This window comes from Lycorma delicatula, chromosome 5 (genome assembly GCF_047948215.1).
Source record: "Lycorma delicatula isolate Av1 chromosome 5, ASM4794821v1, whole genome shotgun sequence".
NCBI classification, from domain to species: Eukaryota; Metazoa; Arthropoda; class Insecta; order Hemiptera; family Fulgoridae; genus Lycorma; species Lycorma delicatula.
In genome coordinates, this window is record NC_134459.1 from 82,492,114 (window position 1) to 82,514,367 (window position 22,254).

Below are 22,254 nucleotides of genomic sequence, written 5' to 3' on the forward strand. Positions count from 1 at the left end.
TGTTCGGTTTTAGAACCGTCAGTATAAATTCTAATATGTTCTTCGTAATTACTGACGGTTGCCAAAAATTCCTGCTGGATGATCACTGCTGGTTTCTTTTTTATTTCTCCTTGAGAGAGATCCAAACTTGTATTTACCGCTGGCAAGAGCCATGGCGGTATTTCTTTAGTAGAAATTGCTAGAGTCTCTGGTATAGAAATTTCATATTTTCTTCTTAATTCGTGGTACCTAATTCCGGCTGGTCTGGAATAGGTAGCACGACGTTCGTATAATGCAGCCATGGGATGATTCGTAAACAATTTATTATTTATATGAGCAGGGAAAGACCATATATTTGCTGCATATCTTAACAAGAGGATCTCTCTTCTATAATGTAGTGGCATTATTCCGGCTTCAGACATCAGACTAGCCACCGGACTTGTGCGGAAAGCACCTGTTGCGTATCTTATTCCGCTATTATGAACTACGTCTAACTTTCTTAAGTGCGACTTTCTAGCGGATGAATATACGATACATCCGTAGTCTAGTTTAGATTGAACCAATGCTTTATACAATCTCAATAATGTCTCTTTGTCTGAGCTTCAATTTAAATTCGATAAGCATTTTATAATGTTTAGGGCTCTTTTGCATCTATCACTCAAGTCCTGTATATGTAATCCCCATGTAAGGGATTTATCCAATACTAGTCCTAAATACCTTACGCTGTCTTTATATTGTATTGGATTATCATCAATTGTCAACGCAGGACTTTGATGAGGAATTCTCTTCCTACAAAAGTGTACACAGCACGTTTTCTCTGGTGAGAATTGGAATCCGTTATTCCTTGCAACTTCATTTAGAGCATTGATCGCTCATTGCAATTTGTACCTCACCATAGCAGTCTTGTTGCTGACATACACAATTGCCAGATCATCAACATAGACGCTTTTGCTGATTTCTACTGGAATGGCTAGTATCAATTTATTAATGGCAATGGTAAACAAGGTACCGCTCAACGGCGAACCCTGCGGTATGCCATTTTCCAAGATACTTTCACATGAACATTCATTGTTGACGCGTACTTGGAAGGTACGGTCATTCATGTAGTTGCTGAGCAGTATAGGCAGATTGCCACGAATGCCCCATTCATGTATCTGGAGCATTATACCATGACGCCAGGTCATATCAAAAGCCTTCTGAAGATCGAAGAAGACTCCGACACAATGTTTCCTTTTAATAAAGCTGTTATATATAATGTCCTCTAAGCTGATCATTTGATCAGTGGTAGAATGGTATTGCCGAAAACCTGCTTGATACAGTGATATCAGGTTTTCTTTTTCCAAAACCCAGACGAGTCGATTATTAATCATTTTTTCCAGTATTTTTCCCATGGCACACGTCAAAGAAATAGGACGATAGCTATTGGGGGTCTGTTCAATTTTTATTTTTCTTTGGTACTGGAACAACATGAGCTTTTTTCCACTGCTGCGGGTACGTTCCATCCCGCCATATTTTATTATAAAGTTCTAATAATCTGCGTTTTGCAGTGGTATTCAGCTGCCTGATCATATTATAATGGATTTCATCCGGACCAGCAGCTGTGTTACCTGCTTTTTCCAACGCTTTCGCGAATTCTTCCATTTTAAATGGTACATTATATGAGTAATTATACTCAGTTCTAAAACTTAGTAGACCTTCGAGTTTTTCTTTTTTGGTTCGAAAACCTTCCTCGTAGTTGGCCGTTCTGCTGGCCTTTTCGAAGTGATTGGATAACAGCTCTGCAATTTCATATGGAGTGTCTTTTATTTCATCTTCATCTTGAAGGCTAGTTATGGGAGCAAAATCATTACGCCCACAAATCGCCTTCACTTTCCTCCAAACATCTGATGCAGTAGTAGTTTTGTCGATGGATGACACGCATTGCTGCCAGGATCGTTTTTTCGAGTCTATCATAAGACGTTTTGCATACGCCCTGTATTTCTTAAAGGCAACAAGATTTTCTATGCTAGGACGCTTCTTAAAGGCGTTATACGCCCTTTTCTTTCTTTTTATAGCTTCACTTATTTCATCGTTCCACCATGGAACGGGTTTTTTCGTAAGTTTCCCAGATGTTTTGGGAATATATCTCGATGCCGACTCAATTATTGCATTTGTTATGGCATCGACATCGTCTCCGATAACTCCAGTTGTTTCCGGGAGTATCGTTCTAGCTGTGAAGCTCGTCCAGTCTGCCTTTTCAAATAACCATCTTTTAGGGATGGGATATATTGTTCTTGTAACATCAGTTGCAATTTGCACCGGGAAATGATCGCTTCCATGCAGATCGTCTATGACATGGAAGCTGTACCTCGGTGCTATCGATCCGCTTATAAGTGCAAGATCTATACAGGACGTCGATCCATCTCTGGCATTGAAAAAGGTTCCTGATCCGTCGTTTAAAATAATAAGTTCTGAATTCATCAGGAACCCTTCCAGTTCTCTTCCACGGGGATCTACTCGATCTGATCCCCAAAGAGAATTATGAGCATTAAAGTCACCCACCAGTAAAACAGGTGGGGGAAGCTCGGAAATTAGTCTTGCTATGTCATCCTTATTCCAATCAAAATACGGCAAGTATATGCTGCAGACAGTACATGAGCGGACGCTTCATTCTAACGGCGACCGCTTGTAGGTTTGTGTTTAGAACAACCGCTTCGGTGGTAGCTCTAGTCGATGTTAATATAGCTACTCCGCCTCTAACTCTTACATTTGGCGGTTGATCTCGCCGAAATATATCGAATCCTTTTAATTTAAAATTTTCATTTCGGCGGAAATGCGTTTCTTGCAGACATATACAAATCGGGTCTACGTCATGTACCAAGCGTTGGAGCTCATGGATGTTTGAAAAACATCCATTGATGTTCCATTGTACAATCGACTCGCTAATTTTTAATTAAATTATGACCTTGGTTTTCCTTTCGGCCATCCTTTTTTTCTCTTCTTCTCCATATTGTGAACGGCATCATTTTCGCGGAGAACATCGTCGCCGGTGTAGCTTCCGGTCTCCGAATCGGAGACCACCGAAGCCGCCGACGACGACGGGCATGGATCGGCGCCGGTTTCAGGCGCCGATTGAGAGGCGGCAACCTGGCCGCTCCCCGACACGGGGGGGCGCACCGGTCACCGCCAGTGGAAGGGGGGACACTCGTCCCCCCTGTGAAATTTTTTGTGGCCTCTGAGGCTTAGAGGCCACTTCAGTTACAGGAGGCTTGGGAGCCACCATAACAGACTCTGTAGCTGTCACTTTCTTATCTTCAACTAAAATCTCGCTAAGACGGACTTGGATATCAGGTTTAGTGTCCGTTTTCTTCTGTGTTGGAGCGACTTTTTGTTTTGCAGATATGTCTTCAGGAGGCTGTACAATTATTCTTGGCTTAACAAGTTCTTTAGTGCTGAGAGGCTTCATTTTGTTTTCGATTATCCTCTCAATTAAGCCAGCCAAGGTAGGTGCGAGTTTGTTGATGATTACACTCTCATCAACAGCAACTGGAGCAGGAGCAGGAACAGCAGCCGCAGCCTGAGCATATGTTGTTGTTGCTCTAGGTTTGCGGGCGTTTACGATCTTTTTTGCTTCAAAGTAGCTGACGTTTTGCAGGGTTTTTACTTCCTGCACAGCTACTTCGTCTTTTTAAACAGGACAGTTCCTGGATCTACAGGAATGCTGTCCTCTGCAGTTTATACAGGTAGGAGGCTCCTTACATGGCTCTCCTTCATGAACTGCATCACCGCACACGCATATTTGCGGCCTCTCACACCTAACAGCGGTGTGTCCAAAGCGTTGGCATTTAAAACATTGCATTGGTTGCGGGACAAATGCCCGCACATCCAACCGATGTATGCCCGCTCTTATCTTCTCCGGTAAAGTAGGCCGGTTAAATGTAAGAATATGGGATGCAGAAGGAAGGACTTCGCCATTCTTTCTCATGTTCAACCTCCGACATTCCAATACTCCAAGCGGCGCTAATTCTTCTACAATTTCCTGCTCCGTACAGTTAAGAAGATCCCGACAGACCACAACACCCCTTGAGGTGTTGAGCGTGCCGTGGGGATCAACACGTACAGCTAATTCTCCAATTTTCTTCATTCCTAGAATCTTCTGAGACTGTATATCATTAACAGTCTCTACATGAAGTCCCGTGAAAGTTTTTCTTATTTCTTTAACAGGGCCTCCAGCACATTTGTTTATTTCTCGAGCGATGAGGAAAGGACTCACCCTCGAGAAATTACCTTCTTCCTTCGTAATAACCAAATACTTAGGTTTTGGGATGCAGCTCTTGAAAAAAGCTTTCTGCAAGCTTTTCCTAGCCTCAATCTCAATCCTCTTAATCTCCGTACTCTTTCGGCGTTTCGCCTCAGGCGAAACAGTCGGTTCTAAACAAGGGTGTTTGCGTGAACCCTCTGCCACATTTAATTGTTCAGTTTCCATGAACAAATAATCCCTTCTGTAGTAAGGCTAGCCGCCGGGGTACACCCCCACTCCAGGGCTACCAACCCTGGAGGTCTGTTCCGGTACTCCGGTGGAACCAGCATATGTCCTGGCAGAGAGCGGATGCGCAGTCTCTGCACTGACTCCAGGCCCCTAGACACCGAAGCTTTCAGGGCTCCCATGCTCCGAACATGGGCACCTTAACTACATGCTTGCCATCGCGGGGGGCATGTGGACGACGAAAGGTCTCTGTTACACCTGCAAATAACTTTGACCGTGGCCGCCACATCGCCAGCTCTAAAGGCGGTATTAATCCATTTCCGTAATCGTTAAGAATGTCGTATCTGCAGGTGGCCGTAAAGTCCAGTCCTGTAATTCGGCCTATAGATGTAAATCGACCGAAAAAAGCATATCCGAGAAACAACACTCGGAACCCCGTTAGCCAGCTATATGTAATGTACTTGAGTACAGCTGCCGCCCTGGACGTGGAACGTAGATGTTGTGTTCCGGACGTGGGGAATATCTACCTCAGGGCTTCATGTTGTTAAATTAATAATTGTGTAAATATTTTATGTTAATAAAAACTAATATTTCAGCAATTGTGTAACTGTCCACTTTATTAAAGGATTTTAAATGAAATAAGTTTAAATGAAGTGCAACAAAAAATGTATATATATGATTTAATAGGCATATAAGGAAGTCATATGGTGTTCACATGAGATTTTTGAAATCAACATACCTTAGTTAGGTTCAGAAAATAATGTCAGTAAGATGACGTCCTTGACGGATGCAAATTCGGAGCCTCTTCTCAAAGCTCTCCAAGGCTTTCTCCAACATTTCATTCAACAGAGCTTCAATTTCTTGACAAATGGAAATTTTCAGGTCTTTGGTTATGTGTGACTTGTTCACGTACACACTTTATTTTAGGTAGCCCTACAAAAAGAAGTCACAAATCGATAGTTCGGTAGAATGTGGGGGCCAAGAAACATTGCCAAATCGTGAAATGACATGTCAGGAAACATTTGTTGAACCACTTCAATCAATGCTTTCGCTGTGTGAGCTGTGGTAACATCCTGTTGGAACCACATTTCTCTCATGTTCACCAGATGCTGTAACAGTTCTGGACACAGAAAGTTGTTTAACATGTCAGTGTAGTTAGCTGCATCGACATTAGTGTAACGGTGGTTTCCCCCTCTTCAAAAAAGTAAGGACCAGCAATCCATATCTTAGAGACACCGCATCACACTGTTATCTTAGAGCTGTGGAGAGGTTTTTGGTATAGTACATAGGTTCTCTGACACAAAGTACCGACAGTTCTGTACATTTATATTACCATCCAGATGGCTATGTACCATCCAAATGGGCTTCATCATTCATCATTGTAAGGGCATTTGTATCTTCTGTAAGAATGTTGTTCATTATGCCACAAAATTCTTTGCGTTGCACAAAATCCCTTTCAGTTAGCTGCTGGATGATAATTATTCTGTAAGGGTGGAATTTGAGATCACTGTGTATGATGCGATGAAGTGAACAACATGACATACCCAACGCTATAGCCTGTCGCCTAGTGGATCATTTCAGACTAGCAAGAATTGCCCTTCTAACTCTGTCTATGTTTTCCAGAGTTCAGACTGAACGGGGAGGGCCAGGTGGTTTTTTCTTTATCACAGATCCAATCACTAAATGCTTCAACATACACAACTCGAAATATGGTGTTTTGATCTGGAACTCCATTTCAATGTTGACATTAAAATTTCGACACAAAAGACGTTGAACCATGACCACACAATCATTGTTTCTAAAAAACTGCATGACAGCAAACACATGACGTTCTACACTCCAGCGTTCCATAATGACTGAAAATGCATAGTCTGAGCTGTCTGCAGAGTTCGCCGAAGGTCAATATCTCCACTCGCCACTGATTACTAGTGATTTAAAAAATATGTGTTTCCTCTGCTCCACTCTGTACAATTCAAAACCCTCTTTAATCATTTATTAATGGGTTTCTTATTTAATAACGGGTTGAAAAACTATTAAATTAACAAACTTAATTCTTTAATCTTACCTGAGATAATTAAAATTTATTCTAGAGTTGTCATTTTTTAACTTTTATATATTTATTTTTAAAATATAACTGTTAAATTAGAGAAAATTAATTTTTTATTGATACTCTTTTAAAAAAGTAAGTAGTTGTTTTTGTTTGAAAATTGTTTTATTAATTTTGTGTTGTATTCAACTACTTGGACATACATAATGGATACAACTGAATATGATATTTAGGATAATTGGTAATAACAATTATATGTTAAGTTGCTGCAATCTTAATAATTTTTATTTTTAGGGTTTCTTTTGTCTTTGAAATATTTTTTCTAATTGTTTGTTAAGTATTTTCAGCTGCTACCCATTATACTTTTTCAGTTTTTATTTTAAAATATTATATTTAAAACATTTGCAGCTCTATTTTTATTTTAGGTTTGTCAGTTTTTTCCACTTACTATCGTTACAAATTTAGGCTGCATAATACTAATGGGGGAAAAATAGCTATCACCTGATGTTTGATAACCCATGTTTTAATGCAGGCAGTTTGAAATTTTATAATTTTGAATGCATAGTAATTTCTATAATTGTATTTATCATGCTTAAATTATAATTTTGTTTAATATGTATTTGGGTGGAATTTTTGCATGTGTTATATTTGGTATGATGGGTGTGGAGGTAATTCATCAAAAGAGATTTCTTTTAATGCTAATTTATTCTTTTATAATAAAATAATTTATATATTTTGATTAATTAGTAAAAGTTCTGTCAAATATGCATGTATTCCATTAGTTGTTGACATAACATGCATGTATGCAAGTAGACTGTGTACCCTGCCAGTTGTGGTTTATCTGAATTTAAACATTATCTTATAACTTTAACATAAATATTACAAATACTTGTAATATTTATAATGTTATAGTAGCATTGATATTTGAGAAAGTGTGTTAAAAATTACCAAGAATTGCTTAAAGCAAAGATTTTTTTATGGAGGTAATTAACTTTTGTTGGGGGAATACTGAAGTTTTATATATACATTTAAATTTCCATTTCTTTAAAATATTTATTTTATAAAATTTATTTTTTCATGTGGTTTGTTAAAAAATAAGAAATGAACAATTGTTTGGACACTGAAAGCTTTTATCTTATGTTTTATTTTATTATGACCTCGGATGTGTTTCTTCATATATTTCATCAAAGAAAAGAGAGATAAAAAGTTTTAGGCCCTTGCCAAAAATCAAACCTGAGATTAGCTAATCTTTCTTTTTTCTGTTTAGCCTCAGGAATCACCGTAAAGTATTACTTCAAAGGATGAATGAGGATGATATGTATGAATGTAAATGAAGTGTAGTCTTGTACAGTCTCAGGTTGACCATGCCTGAAATGTGTGGTTAATTGAAACCCAACCACCAAAGAACACCGGTATTCATGATTTAATTTTCAAATCCATATAAAAATAACTACCTTTACTAGGATTTGAACCTTAGAACTCTTGTCTTCGAAATCATCTGATTTGTGATGACGAGTTCTCCACTAGACCACCCCGGTGGATTGAGAGAGACTAGCTAATCTAGAGGCCAGGATACTAACCATTTTGTTAACTGCACAGTTAAATAAAGTTCACATTTTGGTTTTATAGGAATCATTACTCATTATTTACACTAAAATGATTTTTTAACTCTGATAAAGCTTCATTAAATTTCATACGACTTAGATATCTTGCACATTTTTCTCGTATGAAATGTTAAAAAGAGCTCAAAATTAAAGTAGAAGTCTTATAGGAGTAATGATATTAATTACCAGTGAATTGTTTTCTATTTATGTCTAATGTAATTATTTCAATGGAAATTGCAGTAACTGGTGTTTCTAAATACAAATAAAATGTCCTACTACATATTTGCTATATGTACATTACGAGAGATTGATTGTAAGTTAGATTTAAAAATTAACTTGTCTTTCATGTGGCAAATCATGTTTGTTTCACTAATAAGATATAGCAGTATTAATGTATTGTCTGTTAATTCTACAAATGTATCTTTGTTTGAATAGTTTTTTGTACTTAGTGTCACTTAATTTGGTCTCAGGAAAATTAAATTATGTCAATTTCTTGATTATAAGTTGGACTAATTTAAGAAAATAAAATTATATTCTTCATAATCATTGAATAAATTAAATTTACTGTTATAAATTAGTTACATTTTAGAAGAGTTTACAAAAAAGTGGTATTCTCTTTAATTTTTAATAAAGTTCCTTTAATTTCATGAACGTTAACCTGCCTCCAACAAAATTACAAGATGACTTACCATTATTGAAGCAAATCTCGGCAGGTAATTTTTAACCACTTTAATAACACTTTTTTTTAATAAATAACCCAATTTTTTCATGTAAAATTTTAAGAATTTAACATTTGTTTTTTTACTGTAGACGTTTATTCCTTAAAAGTCTAACTTGTGGCTTATTTTAGATAAAATAATGTTGATGTTAAATTGTGTTATCGGTCAGTCATTGGTTTTCTAAGTAATTGTAAAATGTAATTTGATAAGAAGGAATGGATTACTTTTTTTTACCCTTTAATATATTATAAAACTATATCTAAACAATTTTTGCAGTACCCAGTTGTTAGAAGTTAAACTCCTAATTATGATATTAACAAAATCATCTTGGGTTGCTATCATGACAACTGGTTTTTTTTATTTTAATGAAAAAAAAAATGAAAACCTAAATTTTATTATTTTAGATACTTTTAAAATATTTGGTAAAAGATTTTGTTTGAATATTCTGTCTTAGAACCTGACTGAAAGTTGGAATAGAATGTACTTACTATGTGTGTGAATTGCTGATTGCAAGATTAGATCCATGTAATTTACTAATTTGATATTTAAGTGAAACATTTGTAATCAAATTGATATTTTAAAAAAAATAGTACAAATAGATCTATGTTAACAGAAATCCTTTGTTTGCTGTTGATATTTTTAATTGACTCGGATAACTCATGTGTATGATTGTGAAGTCTACCTAAAACTAATTATGATATAAGGAAAATAAATAACAATGTAAATTGTTTTTTGGAGCATGTCTGTTTTATTTGAAGTTAGTACCAAATTAATTTATTTTGATTCATAAAATTTGTGCCAGTATTAGTTTTAATAAAAAATCACTAGTCATTTGTGAGGTTTTAAAATGCTTCCATTTTATCCTTGATTCATTTTTATTATTATTTTGAAATTACAGATTCCAGTATTTAAATTTTTTTAATTCAAAATAAATCTGTTTACATATTTGGACATTTTTATTATATATTTTTTTATTTCTTCTCTTAATTTATGTAATTTTTTTGTTCTATATCTATTTGTTAGAGTTTGTCTGCCGGCTGGTGGTCCCTTTACACCAAATGAAGATCAGTCTGTTCAGCTACAAACTAGACTTCTAGTAATGTATGCAGTATTGTTTAAAATTGCTAACATTTCATAACACTGCTTTTATGAAGTATAACAATATTAAAATAATTTTAGTAATATTAATTATAACACGTGCAATAACCTAATAAAATATGCTTATCAAGCACATAATTATAATGAAATTCAATGTTTATGAAATAATAATGGAGATTATTAATTTATATTACATATTTTTTTTTTTTTAATTTTGTAAATATTTTATGTAGGGTATATCAATGATAGTATAAAAATTTAATTATTAAAAGATTAACAAATATTTATCTCTTAATTCAAATTAGAATAGTATAAATATGAAATAGTAACAAAACATCATTTATTATTATTTTGTTTTTCCTTTTTTAATTTTGTAATTCATTAATTTAATAAAATAGTCAGTGTTAACTATAACAAATTATTACTGTGTAGTTTCTTCCATGGATTCAAATTCGGGTAGATCATTGCCATTGTCATCTTCCTCTTTTCATTTCTGTTACCATTTTCACTGGACAAATTTTCTATCCACATTTATTACAAATGATTACCATGTTTTTATACTCGCTGGAGAGTTTGATAATTTTCCTCAACTTTTTTCATACGTGAACATTTCCTTTGCCATTCTGCCAATCAGATTTCAGAAAATTTCTTTTAACACAGTTCCGTTAAACCATAAATCAAAGTAGTATTGTGTGATGCTATCCAGGTTTTTAAATCTGCCCAAATCAGTTTTATTGAATTTAGTTTTGTGTAATAAGGTGGAATTCGTAGAAAGGTGTTTTTCTTTTTAACAAAAATGTCTTCAGCTTCATAGTGAATGTAGTCTTTGTTTCATCAGGTAATTTCAAGTTATTCAGTTTTGAAGATATTGAGTATAAATGGAATATGATATGTCAGTCAGTTCTGCATGTGTTCTCTTTTAACAGATGATGTTGGAGCCAATAACATTGTCTACAAAAACATTGTGTTACGAGCCACACTAAAATACTTTTTTTTGGCAAATTTAGCATTAACTTCTCCTGGATCAATTTTGAGTAATTTTTGAAATTTATATCCATATGGTAATTGTCAGTTGTTGAAGTGATTACCACATTGCTGCTAGACAGCCAGGAATGAACTCAATTTTACTACTGGTATGCACTATTGTTGCTGTTAGTATCTTTTTACTAGGGAACTTTAAGTCTTTGTAATCTTATTTTAACTCGTCTTTGCTACGAATGTGATTTGAATGAATGAAAGTATCTTTTTGTTAGGTATCATTCAGTCTTTGTAATTTTATTTTGTTTAATTCCAGTCTTTCCTATGAATGTGATTTGATTGAATGAAAGTTTCATTTGTGTGCACTATTGGGTGGGTGACACTCTTCCTTAAATTTGTTTGTTTTGTACAAGAAACTGAATCTTTTATATTGTATATCATGTTTCTCTACTGGTACAGAATGATTAGATTTTTTTTTGCCACGTCATCAACCAATAGTAAGATTTTCTTGAGCTGCCCTTACCTGCATAAAAATCCCTCGCTATTAACTTTGGTTTTAAGTTTTCTTAAAGTTGTTAAATAACATTTTGTTATTTAAAAATTCTGTACTATCTGTCTGAAGTGCCTTATCAAATCAGGGTCAGTAATTTTTTATCTTTTTCATGGTGAAGCAAAAACATATTCCCTTTGTTTTTTCTTTTGGGTTTTATTCTTTTAAATGTTCTTATGGATACCTTAGTTATGTTGGATATAAATTTAAGAATTTTTTTGGGTTCATTTAGGACTTTCCTGTTATGCGCTTCCTCAGCCATATTATCAGTAACTTTTTTTATAATTTCTTTACTTTGAAAACTGAGTGGCTTACTTTTGTCTAGTTTAGACATTATGTTAGTTTATTTAATTATTTTAATTAATTAAAAAGGGAGTTAACAATGCAGTTAAAACTTTTAACCTGCTTAATTTACATGTTAATTTATTCACTTGAAATAAGTTGAAAAGTTTAATAAACACTTGACATAAAGTCACTTCCATATTTAAAACAAAAAATTCAAAAACAAAAAAAAAATGATGAAAGGTTTAGAAGAGACACTTTCTGTCAACAGTGTTCTCAAACTATTGTCAGACAAGTTCTGATGAATGAAAAGAGATTTATTATATGCAGTCCAATCAACATGGCTGATAATATTTTGTATATCACTTAGTGTAGGCCTAAATAATCATTTACCATGATTATAAAATATGTCTTTATAATAAATTAATAATGAAAATAAAGTAGATAAAATAAATAATAATGTTGAATAACGTTATACCTAACATGAAAATAAAACTGCATTTCACAGTTGAGTAGTGTAAGTAAATTCTGAACATTCAATTTGATGGTGCGATTTGAATTAAAGTAAATTGACTGTACAAAAAGGGTGAGGGATAAAGTGCATTGTTTCTCTGATTCATTTACTGATTACCAGTCAGTAGGCAAGCTCTAATTATTCTGGTGACAAATATTGTGTTAATGTCCAAAAGATAAGTTACTATTATTTTGTCATTTACTTATTTTTTGTTTTGTTTTCTATTTTCTGTACCTATATCTAAAGAATGAACTTTTATTAAAAAAATATTAGTGCTAGAAGTTAAATTATCTGTTAAAAAATACCTTCAGAGTAATGCATTATTTTATTTAATCTTATATTGCTTAGTAAAAAAAATTGTAATTTCTGGTATTTATTTCTTTGGAAATGAATTGTAATATTATAAGCAATTTAAATCATCAAGAGCAAATGGATGACTCATTTTTTATAAATATGTTTTCATTACATAAGTTTTAGATTGAAAAAGTGGAAATTTCCTTGCTCAAAGATGTATTTGTGATGATGTATGAAGTACGCTCTTTTTTGGATTTGCATTTTCCTATAATTGCTCTCCCTAAAATTATATTATATTAATATTCCAAATATGTGATGCAAATCCTCTTTATATGTAGTTGTGCATCTACCATTATTTTCTACAAAATAATCTTTACTTCATTAAACAAACACTTAAATAGCCTTATCACTTTACTATTAACACCTGATATACCATAACTAAGCTGAACGAAATTTGGAACATAAAAGAGTTGAACATCGAATCAAACTCAACAAATACAAAAAATAATTTTTTTTACGGTAGATTTCCATAAATAAGGATAAGCAGAATAAAAATATTGTCAACACAACTATGGATTTTATAGATCCCATATTGTTGCTTTGGACAGTACTACATATATTTAGTCTAGTCTATTAAATGTATTTTTTATGTCTGTGTAAAATTTTTAACTATTGTATTAACACAGTTTCCTTAAAATTTCTTAGTTCATCCCCAGTTACCTGCTACAAAAAAAAAAACATTTTTACTTCAGATCTTGACTTGAATTCTTTTTTACCCATTTGGTATTGAAGAACCAAAGAATTCTTCACTTCTGTTTATTTTCTGTGTTGTTTAACTGGGTTTAACTTTTTCAGCCTCTCCTCGATGATTCATGAATGCCATCCTCCCAACTGCCCATGGTCATGCTGTTGGTCTCCTTCCATCCATTTTACTCTCAATCCTAATAACTTTACTGTAGCCTGTTTCAGTTTATCAGCTAATTTATGTTTTTTCACATTTAAATCATATACATTCCATGTTGCAAAAATCATTGAATAGCCCAAAATCCAGTCTGGGTAGCTCTTTGTACTTTTAATGGTTTGAGGTATCAGCTTACAGCATCCAATCATGATCACAATCATTCCTTTTTTGTTAGCACTGATGCTTTGTGGAAGTAAACTATTTGGGCTCATTATTTTTCTCTAAATTCCAAAAATTAGTAGTGATATTTGGTCAACCAGTTGTGTTAACTGTATTTCTACTTTAATGATTTTATGATTTCCTATACAAAATGAATTTTGTGAGCTCAGTAAAGTACACACTGAATTTTTACTTTCCTGATATCATAGCTGTAGAGCTATGCTGCAAGAAGGAAAGTATCAATAAAAAAATGGGATTTGGGTTTTTTCATTTCTCAATGTTTAATGACCCAGGAACCCCCCCCCCACAAAAAAAAATAAAAAAAGGAAGATATTGTTCATATGTTGACATGTTTGAAGCTTAATAACTTTTGACTGTATAAACTGACTTTGATGAAATCTGTACAGAGACTAGTGTATGTGGGGCAATTTGTTGATAAAATTTTCCAAACATCACCCCTTTTTATAAGCTCAGCACGTGCATGCATACTTAACTTACCATTTTTAAAAATATATTGCCTAAAAATTCCCTCTTCCTCAGAAATTGAAAAGCTGTCTTTATTTATTGCATATTTTTTAACAAATTTTTTTTATGTCTTCCTAGGTATAGTAGTAGTGCAAGCGACCTAAAAAAATTACTTTGTGGGCAATATTGAAGTAGGGGCCAATCAAAGATAAAAATAGTGATTTTTGAATTTCTCAAATCTTTTTTTGGTTTATTTAAACTTTTATTAATAATATTACAAAAGTACTCATCATAAATCGTCCCCATCCCTAAAAAAGAATTCTGGTAACTTTTTATTGGTTGAACATTTTTTTTTTAGTTTCTTCCATTTAACCTAGTAAATTTAGAAAAATCAAAAGATTTTCTTTTCCATTTTTGAGGTGGGGGAGAAAAAAAAGTTTTTGGATTTTTAAAACTTTTTTTGGTTTATTTAAAAATATAATGATAATTTTACAATAAAACTTCATCATAAATTACGCCTACCCAAAAAAAATAAATCTTAGGCAACTTTTTCATGTATAATTATTTTTCCACTGTATAAGAATAAATAATCAATGTCAGGAAAGTATTACAACATTGTTGTTAGCTTTTTTCTTTGTAAAGAAAATTTTCTTCACAGTTTTCAAGAATAACAAATTCCATACCAAGTTTATCGGAAAAAGTGAGGAATAAAATTGTTTTTTGTTGACTCATTATCCATCCAGATGTACTCCTTATCATCTAGCCAAATCAATTGAAGTACTGGTGTTATTGAAATCAAGTGATACCTTTATCATTTTATTAGTATCTCTTGTACTTCATATTTCATATGATTTCTTACCCACAACAATAATACAGACAAATCGTGTGACAGATCATGTAGTGCAATAAATTAATGTATCCCTTTCTGTTGTAAAACATCGCATTTTATTCCCTGCACCTTGCACTGGGCAAAGTATATAGTATTGTTAGTATAGTCTTGTACTATTACCACTCTATTCAAAATATAATCAGCATTTTCAAATGTTTATTTTGTGATAAATATGCAGAGTAAGTAAGATACCCTTAAAGATGTAAAAGGGTAACTTCTTAATGTGTAATTATATGATAACCACTTAATAGAGAGTTATTACTCTTCAAAGTTTAGAAATTGTAAACCTTTAGACATGCAGTAGTTCTGTTTTGGCTCTCTGAAGTAATGTAGTTACTGTTAATAGTATAAAGGAAGGATAGTGTAATTCAACAGGATGTTGTACGTAGAAGTTATTAATTTTGCGTTCATTTCCCTGTTTTATAAACATTATTTTTCAATATTCATTCTGTATTTCCACAGTGTATGTACACAGTAATTTTGACATTACTATATTAATAGTTTGATATACTATTTGTTCATTATTGGATGATAATTTATATGAGATGTATTTATTCTCAGAAAAAACTTACTGTTTCTACTGGTAGTCTTGTAGCAGATACTACAAGACATTACTGTTTTGTAGAATCTGTTTTAGTTATGTATCTTGTTGGCTCCTGTTTTTAGTGCTGACTATTTCTATTACCCACAAAATATTCTACTCTATAGTCTTCTTATCAATTGTAGATTCGTTTTAAATATTGTATCAACCCAACTCCACTGTCAACACTTAATGTGCACTTCAGTTTTTCCTTTTGCCATTTCAAGAATGTCCTCATTTAATTACGCCACTGTTTTAATATTAAACTTAAATAATTATTAATAAAAATTTTTAGGTTTCTAGAATTTTTTCTTTGGTTACTTCATATCTTGCAACTATATTGAACATTTATGACAATGGAACAAAAAATTAGCTTATTTTCCCTTGCAAGTCGCTTTACCTTCTTTCCAGACTTTATATAACTAAACAAATTAATTGTTGACCTTTCTTATTCTACAATATACTTCTTTATCTGCTCTACCATGTCTAGTAGTCCCAACGCTCCACTGGAATGTAATTTTTCATTAATTAAACAAAATTCCTCCTGGATGAGATTTGACTTGTTTTGTTTGTCAGTCCTTTTTTTAATAAATTACTATTCTAGTAATCTATATCTTTACAAATGATCTATATCTCTCTAATCTTTATTGAAGCTAGTTCAATGTTAAAAAAAACAGTCAGATTTGGATACTCATTTCTTTTTTCTATTACTATCCATTTTGTTAGCTTTTGGAGTACTAGTATTTACTAATTTCAAAAAAGAATGAAAACTTAGATATTTTTTATTTGCCAGTATAAATTGTTTTTGTTATTTGTAGGTGAATCATTCTGATTCCTGATCTGAATTCTTTTCATTAAGTTTTGTTTAGGCTTTTGTCATCTTGTAATCACTTTAGAAGACCTCAGCTATAATATGGAAGTTTTTCTCTTTCAGTGACCTGTTACAATCATATATTCTGTGAAAACAATTCCATTTCAGTTATTAAATTATTTAATTTGAACATATTAAGTTTCAACAACAATAATAATAATAATAATCATCTTTATTCCACAAAATAAACAGATTACAAATGAAAATAAAATTATTTACAGTTATAAATTCTTAATACATAAGTTTTAGTAGATATACAACCAAACAATATAAAATAAAAGTAAAATAATAAAAGCAAACCATTTATTACATAATCTTGTAGAACTAGGTACCCCCTATACTAATATTTGTGTTGGAGGTTACCATCCATTATTTTTCAGTGAGTAAAATAATAAACTTATGATTTGTTGAATAATTGTCAAGTATGGATTTCCAAGTTGGATTTCAAAATTAATTACATATTACAAGTCTTGCAGTCTAAATTTCAGCTAGTGACAGAATTATATATACATACATACAGATTAAATAACTCTGAATCATAAATACAATACAAGAATACAGTGATAAAATTGAAAATGAAATTAATCGTAGATAAAATTGAAAGAAGAATAATGATAACAAAAATAAAGATAATAAAAATATGAAACTTTTAGAGTCATTGATTCCACCCAGAATCACAGCCTAATCAATTAAAAAAACTCTCTACATCTTCAATTGACGAAGTTTAAAAAAAAAATAGTACATAGCAGTATATGATAAAAGATGGTTTTCCAAAACAACAGATAACTTTTTTTTCAGTTAAAACCTTTATCAAACAGCTAACTAAATAAAATACAAGTTACAATTTTAAGCTGAAAAAATGTGTGACTAAAACAAGGACTGGGAATGATGGGAATGACTACTTTGATTTTTAAAGCAATTTTAAATAATAAAACTATACTTTTTACATTTTGTAATTCAAAGTTATTAAAGATTGAAATTTATATTTAACAAAATCAGAAAGTATCTGGTTACAAGAGTTAAAATGTACTAAAGTTGTTTTAATAAAACTTTAATGAATAACTAAAACTATATAAATTCCTTGTAATATGTTCCATACAAATTTTGCATCTATAATTGTACACATTTAATGGAATGATTGGTTAGAATTATATGTCAGTTCTTAAGGTAATATAAATAAGACTTTTGCAAAACTTTGCTTACCTTTATTTATTCTAATGGTAACAAAGTTTTTATTACTTATTATATTATTTACCTTAGATAGTATTTCCTTTTCCCTTTGTTTTCTTTATTTTTAAATTGAATTTCTTGTCCAGCAGTAATACATTCTAATTCATTTTTTTTATTTGTCAAAAGAATAACATAATAGCAATTATATTATCTTTAATTTTTCTACTTGGATTGTTATTCCATTTAAACTTGCCCTTCAATTTCTGTATTCTTTCTTCTAAATGCACATGGAAATGCAAAAGAGACTGGCTGCAGCCTTATCACAGTTCTTTTTAAATCAGAGCTTCATTCTTCATTTTCTTTGTTTATTTTTGATACTTATTAATAATTGCAACATATTTGACATTCCAAGTTCCTATAAGCAATCATCCTTTAACTTCCTTTTGTTGCTTCGCCCAGAGATCTGAAGAGAACTCCAGAACATTTAACAGAAGAAGTCAGCATCATAATACAGTGCAAGGAATTATCACTAGGATCTTTAATAAAGTGGTTTTCCATTGTCTTCTGTGTTCTAATACTATTGACTTGCTGAAGAAGCTTTTCCGCAGTAAGGTTCCCTATATCCACCACTTCTCATTTGTCCTCTAAAGAGGACATTGGCAGTTGTAATGGTTGGAACTCCTTATTCCGAAAGTAACTCAGTCCTTTCATTCCTTAGCCACATGTATATACTAGCAGTTAATATTTATATAATTGTTGTTCTCAACCATGATGAGGTGAATATCTTGATTTTTCCTTCACCAAATCTCAGACCTTAAAAGCACTTCCTAGACTGTGTAGTTGTTTCAGAGAGGCTAAGAGATGTGTAGGAGTTCTATTCTTAAGTCTGTTTCCTAAGGTTAGTTTAGAACTTCTGAAACCATGCTAGTTGTGGATCAGACTGGCAGAAATTGTTACATTCTTGGAAGGCTGTTTTTCCACATAATAGTTACTAAATATTTTAAAAAACTATCTGGTAATGCGGATCCTGAGAAACACCTTCTGTCATCATTCTTTAGTTAACTGAAACAATTTTCAACTTTCAACTATGATTACCTTGCTGGTAAAAGTGACCTGTACAATTTCAATGTGTCCTATATTATTCTGATACATTTAAAAAAACTGGACTTCGTGATAAAACAAAAATAATAAGCTTTTTTAAGTCTACAAAGATGGCAGAACATTTTTGTCACAGTACTTGTATTAATAAATTAATTAAAATTTTATTTTACATGTTGACTATTTCTTTATATTTGTTGGTGATTTACTACTTTGCCAACATTAGTAATACCTGATTTTGTTATTATAAAAATATTTCAGTTATATAATTAAAAAAGTAGAAAGAAATATTGCTTTTTCAAGTAGAAGGAATCAAGTATAAATAAAGCAGTGAGTTGAAGAAGGGAGACCATCAGTCCATAGTGGAACTAATCAGGAGATTTGAATTTGTTTTTCATGAACTGTTTTTTTTTTTTTTTTTGTACAAAGATCACTGTTTCAATGTGTATTTTTAATTTGAAGTGGTGTCAATAAATGGAAAGTATGAATTTCACTTATAATAATTCATATTTATCTTATTTATATTTCTCTCTCCTATTGGTGATTATTTATCCTTTTGTATTTATTCATCTCAGTTATAATTTTTCAGCCATGAGAATGTATTATTCCTCCCTAATTGATTGTACTTGTGTTATTAAATTTTCAGTTCCGTGTTGGTAACATTTTAGTTTGTATTTTAATTGCTTTAATATTTTTCATTTCCAGAGAATTAAATATCCAGAATGTAATTAAATATTTGAAACTGCCTATGTAATTTATTATTATGTTATATGTGCACTGTTTCTCACAAATATTTTATTTTTTTTTTGTTCTGTAGCTATTTTATGAACTGATTAATCTGACTGAAATTTTATGCAGTTAAAATAAAATAAAAATAAATATATGAACTTTTTTTAAATACAAAAAAGATAACCTTTCAAAATAAAAGTTTTCAAGCCCTTAACTAAAATGATTTTTTATTCTGATGAGATCTTTGATCTAGGCTATAGTCATATGGTTAATCCTTTGTTGCTATTTTCCAAAAAAGATACTGCTTCAGCTCATCATGAAATTACTGTAAAACTATTTTAAATGATGAAACTACTTGGATCATTGAATTGGGTGGGATGAAGAACTTTAGGATTGAATAAAAAATCTTCAGATTAATGGTTTTTTTATGGTGCTTAGTGAAGGAAAATTTTTACTCATGATCAAAATGCTGACAGCAACTTAAAGAGGGAGGTTGAAGAAATTCTTCTATTTCTTAGAAATATTTCTAAGTTGTTTTTAAATGTAATTTTATGAAGCATGTTGATAATTTGTGGCTGTAAGTGTATCTCACTTTGAATTGCCACCTCCTTTTTATGATTATTGGAAAATTTCATCATATAAATAAATATTTATAATTGCTGGTTGGTGTCAGTAGTTATTTTATACTCTGTAGACTAATATGTTAATTCCTGAATTGTTAAAAACGAGTTTTATTCTAAGGTTGCCATTTGCTGCAAAAACGCTGAATTTTTTTTTATGACTTTGGTATCCAAACTAAATTTCAGCCAAATCAGTCAGTAAATAAATATCTACAGTTGGTCAAAAATATAAACATCTTCATGGGATTCACTCTGTAATAGTATTTGTTTAAAGTAGTTAGAAGTTAGTTATTAGTCTCTTTATGTTTATTTTTAAAAATAACAATGTACAGCTTCACCCTATTATTTGCATTGTGTTATTAATTACTATTTTCAAAACATAATTAAAATCTTTTTTATGATTTTTGTCATGAATTGCCTTAAATTTATTCATTTTTTTTTCTTTAAATGGCTTGGCAGAAACTTAAATTTTTTGTTTAATTTTCATATCAATTTCATGTTCTTGTCACTGCATGTCTTCAGCACATGCTATGTTGTGGTGTCAGAAATGTGTGTTGTGAAGTTTTTAGCAAAAATTCTGTAATCAAGATGATAAGAAGGCGGAAAAGCAACGTTAAAGCATTTCTTACATAACAGCTAAATAGATGGATATTTTTGGACAAGTCATTTAAAATTAATTAGTAAATATTTATTAGCTAAAAATAGAAATTCTCAGTTTTTTCCTCTTTTTTATGTGATTTGTTGAGATGTATAATCAAGAATATATATTTAATCAGTGCTTAATATTTGACTTAATGTAATCATTGCCAAGACTGAAAATGATTGTTTAGTATTTATATATTTCTCTTATTAGCATTTTTATTTCTTTGCTATTAATTTGTTAAATCTTTTTTGGACAGTATTACTATTAAAAAAATTGTATTAAATTTTTAATTTCTTTTATATTTTATGTTTTTAAAAATTTTAATTCTGTTTTTTACCTTTGTTATTTTATTATTTTGTTATCTACAATATCCATTATTAGACTTATCATTTGTTAAATAAAATTTATTTTCATTAAATAATTTATTATTTATTTTTTACTATTTTTTTTTATTTTTTAGAAAACCTTGCTTATCTTTAATTAAACATTTATTTAATTTAAATTTTATATTTTAGATTAGTTATTTAATAAATATAGAATAATTATTTAATTAAATTCTTTGTTGCTTATTTAATAATTAAATTTAAATAATAATTCTTGATTTAACCATTACTCAACTTCTAAACTTTGATTTAACTTTTCCTGAGAGATATTGCTGTACAGGTGGTTCTCAACTTTTAAAACATATCTTTCTCAAATTCTTGCTCTTGAAAGGTGAGCATTATATTCTCACATTGAAATTGAACACATTCATACAAAATGGAACATAGGCTCCATTTTGAATGAATTTATATTTAAATAATTATATTTGTATTGTTTTTAGCAGATGTAATTCCTGCTTTTATAAATATTAACTACAAATCACTAAAAAAATTGTAAAATGAAAGTGGGTTAACAAATAATTTTTTAAAAAGAAAATCTGAATTCTTAAATTTACTTAATAAAAGACTTAACTTAACAACTAAGAATTGACAATAGTCTAAGAATATAAAACCAAGAAAAGCTTTTCTGTTTAATAAAAAAATATTTTTGGAACCTAAAAATCTTTAACACATGTTGTTATAAGTTCTTTAAAACTATAAGATGAAAAGAAAAAACGAAGTAGCTCCTTCAGATATTAAATATTTTAATAAAACTTGATACATTTATTTATTTTTGGATAGTAGTTCATTTTGATGTTGATAATTCTAATCAAGAAAATTATATATTAATTCTTTGATTTTGAGAAATTGTTCATGAAGGTTGTTTTCCTCTCTTCTTTTTTCAGTGTAAAATACATGATAGCATGCAATATTCCTTTCAGTAGCTGACAAACTTATTTATATTAATTTATTTAATCTTTCTAAGCAACAATATTTTGATCGGCACTTTAACTGGTTAACTTATTATGCTTTTATTTTTTTATCTGTTATTACTGTGCTTTTATTTATGAGCTGGTTTCTGGTTTGAATTTCTATTAATTTTTCTATGACTGAATGTTAGATTAAGGTATATTCAGAACTTGTGGAATAATATATTTTCATATTGTGTGTTTGTAAA

General features: G+C 31.0%; 1 protein-coding gene across 5 annotated transcripts in view; it reads left to right on the forward strand.

Moving 5' to 3' along the window:
* LOC142325137 (small G protein signaling modulator 3 homolog) overlaps window positions 1-22,254 on the forward strand; it is a 127,944-nt gene that overhangs the window by 77,870 nt on the left and 27,820 nt on the right. For 4 of the 5 annotated variants that reach the window (XM_075366510.1, XM_075366512.1, XM_075366513.1 and 1 more), the window contains one exon: window positions 9,838-9,915. The exons of the other annotated variant lie outside the window; for it this stretch is intronic. In XM_075366510.1, the coding sequence (XP_075222625.1) occupies window positions 9,838-9,915 (78 nt within the window). The remainder of the gene's footprint in view (window positions 1-9,837; window positions 9,916-22,254) is intronic. 5 annotated transcript variants of the gene reach the window in all.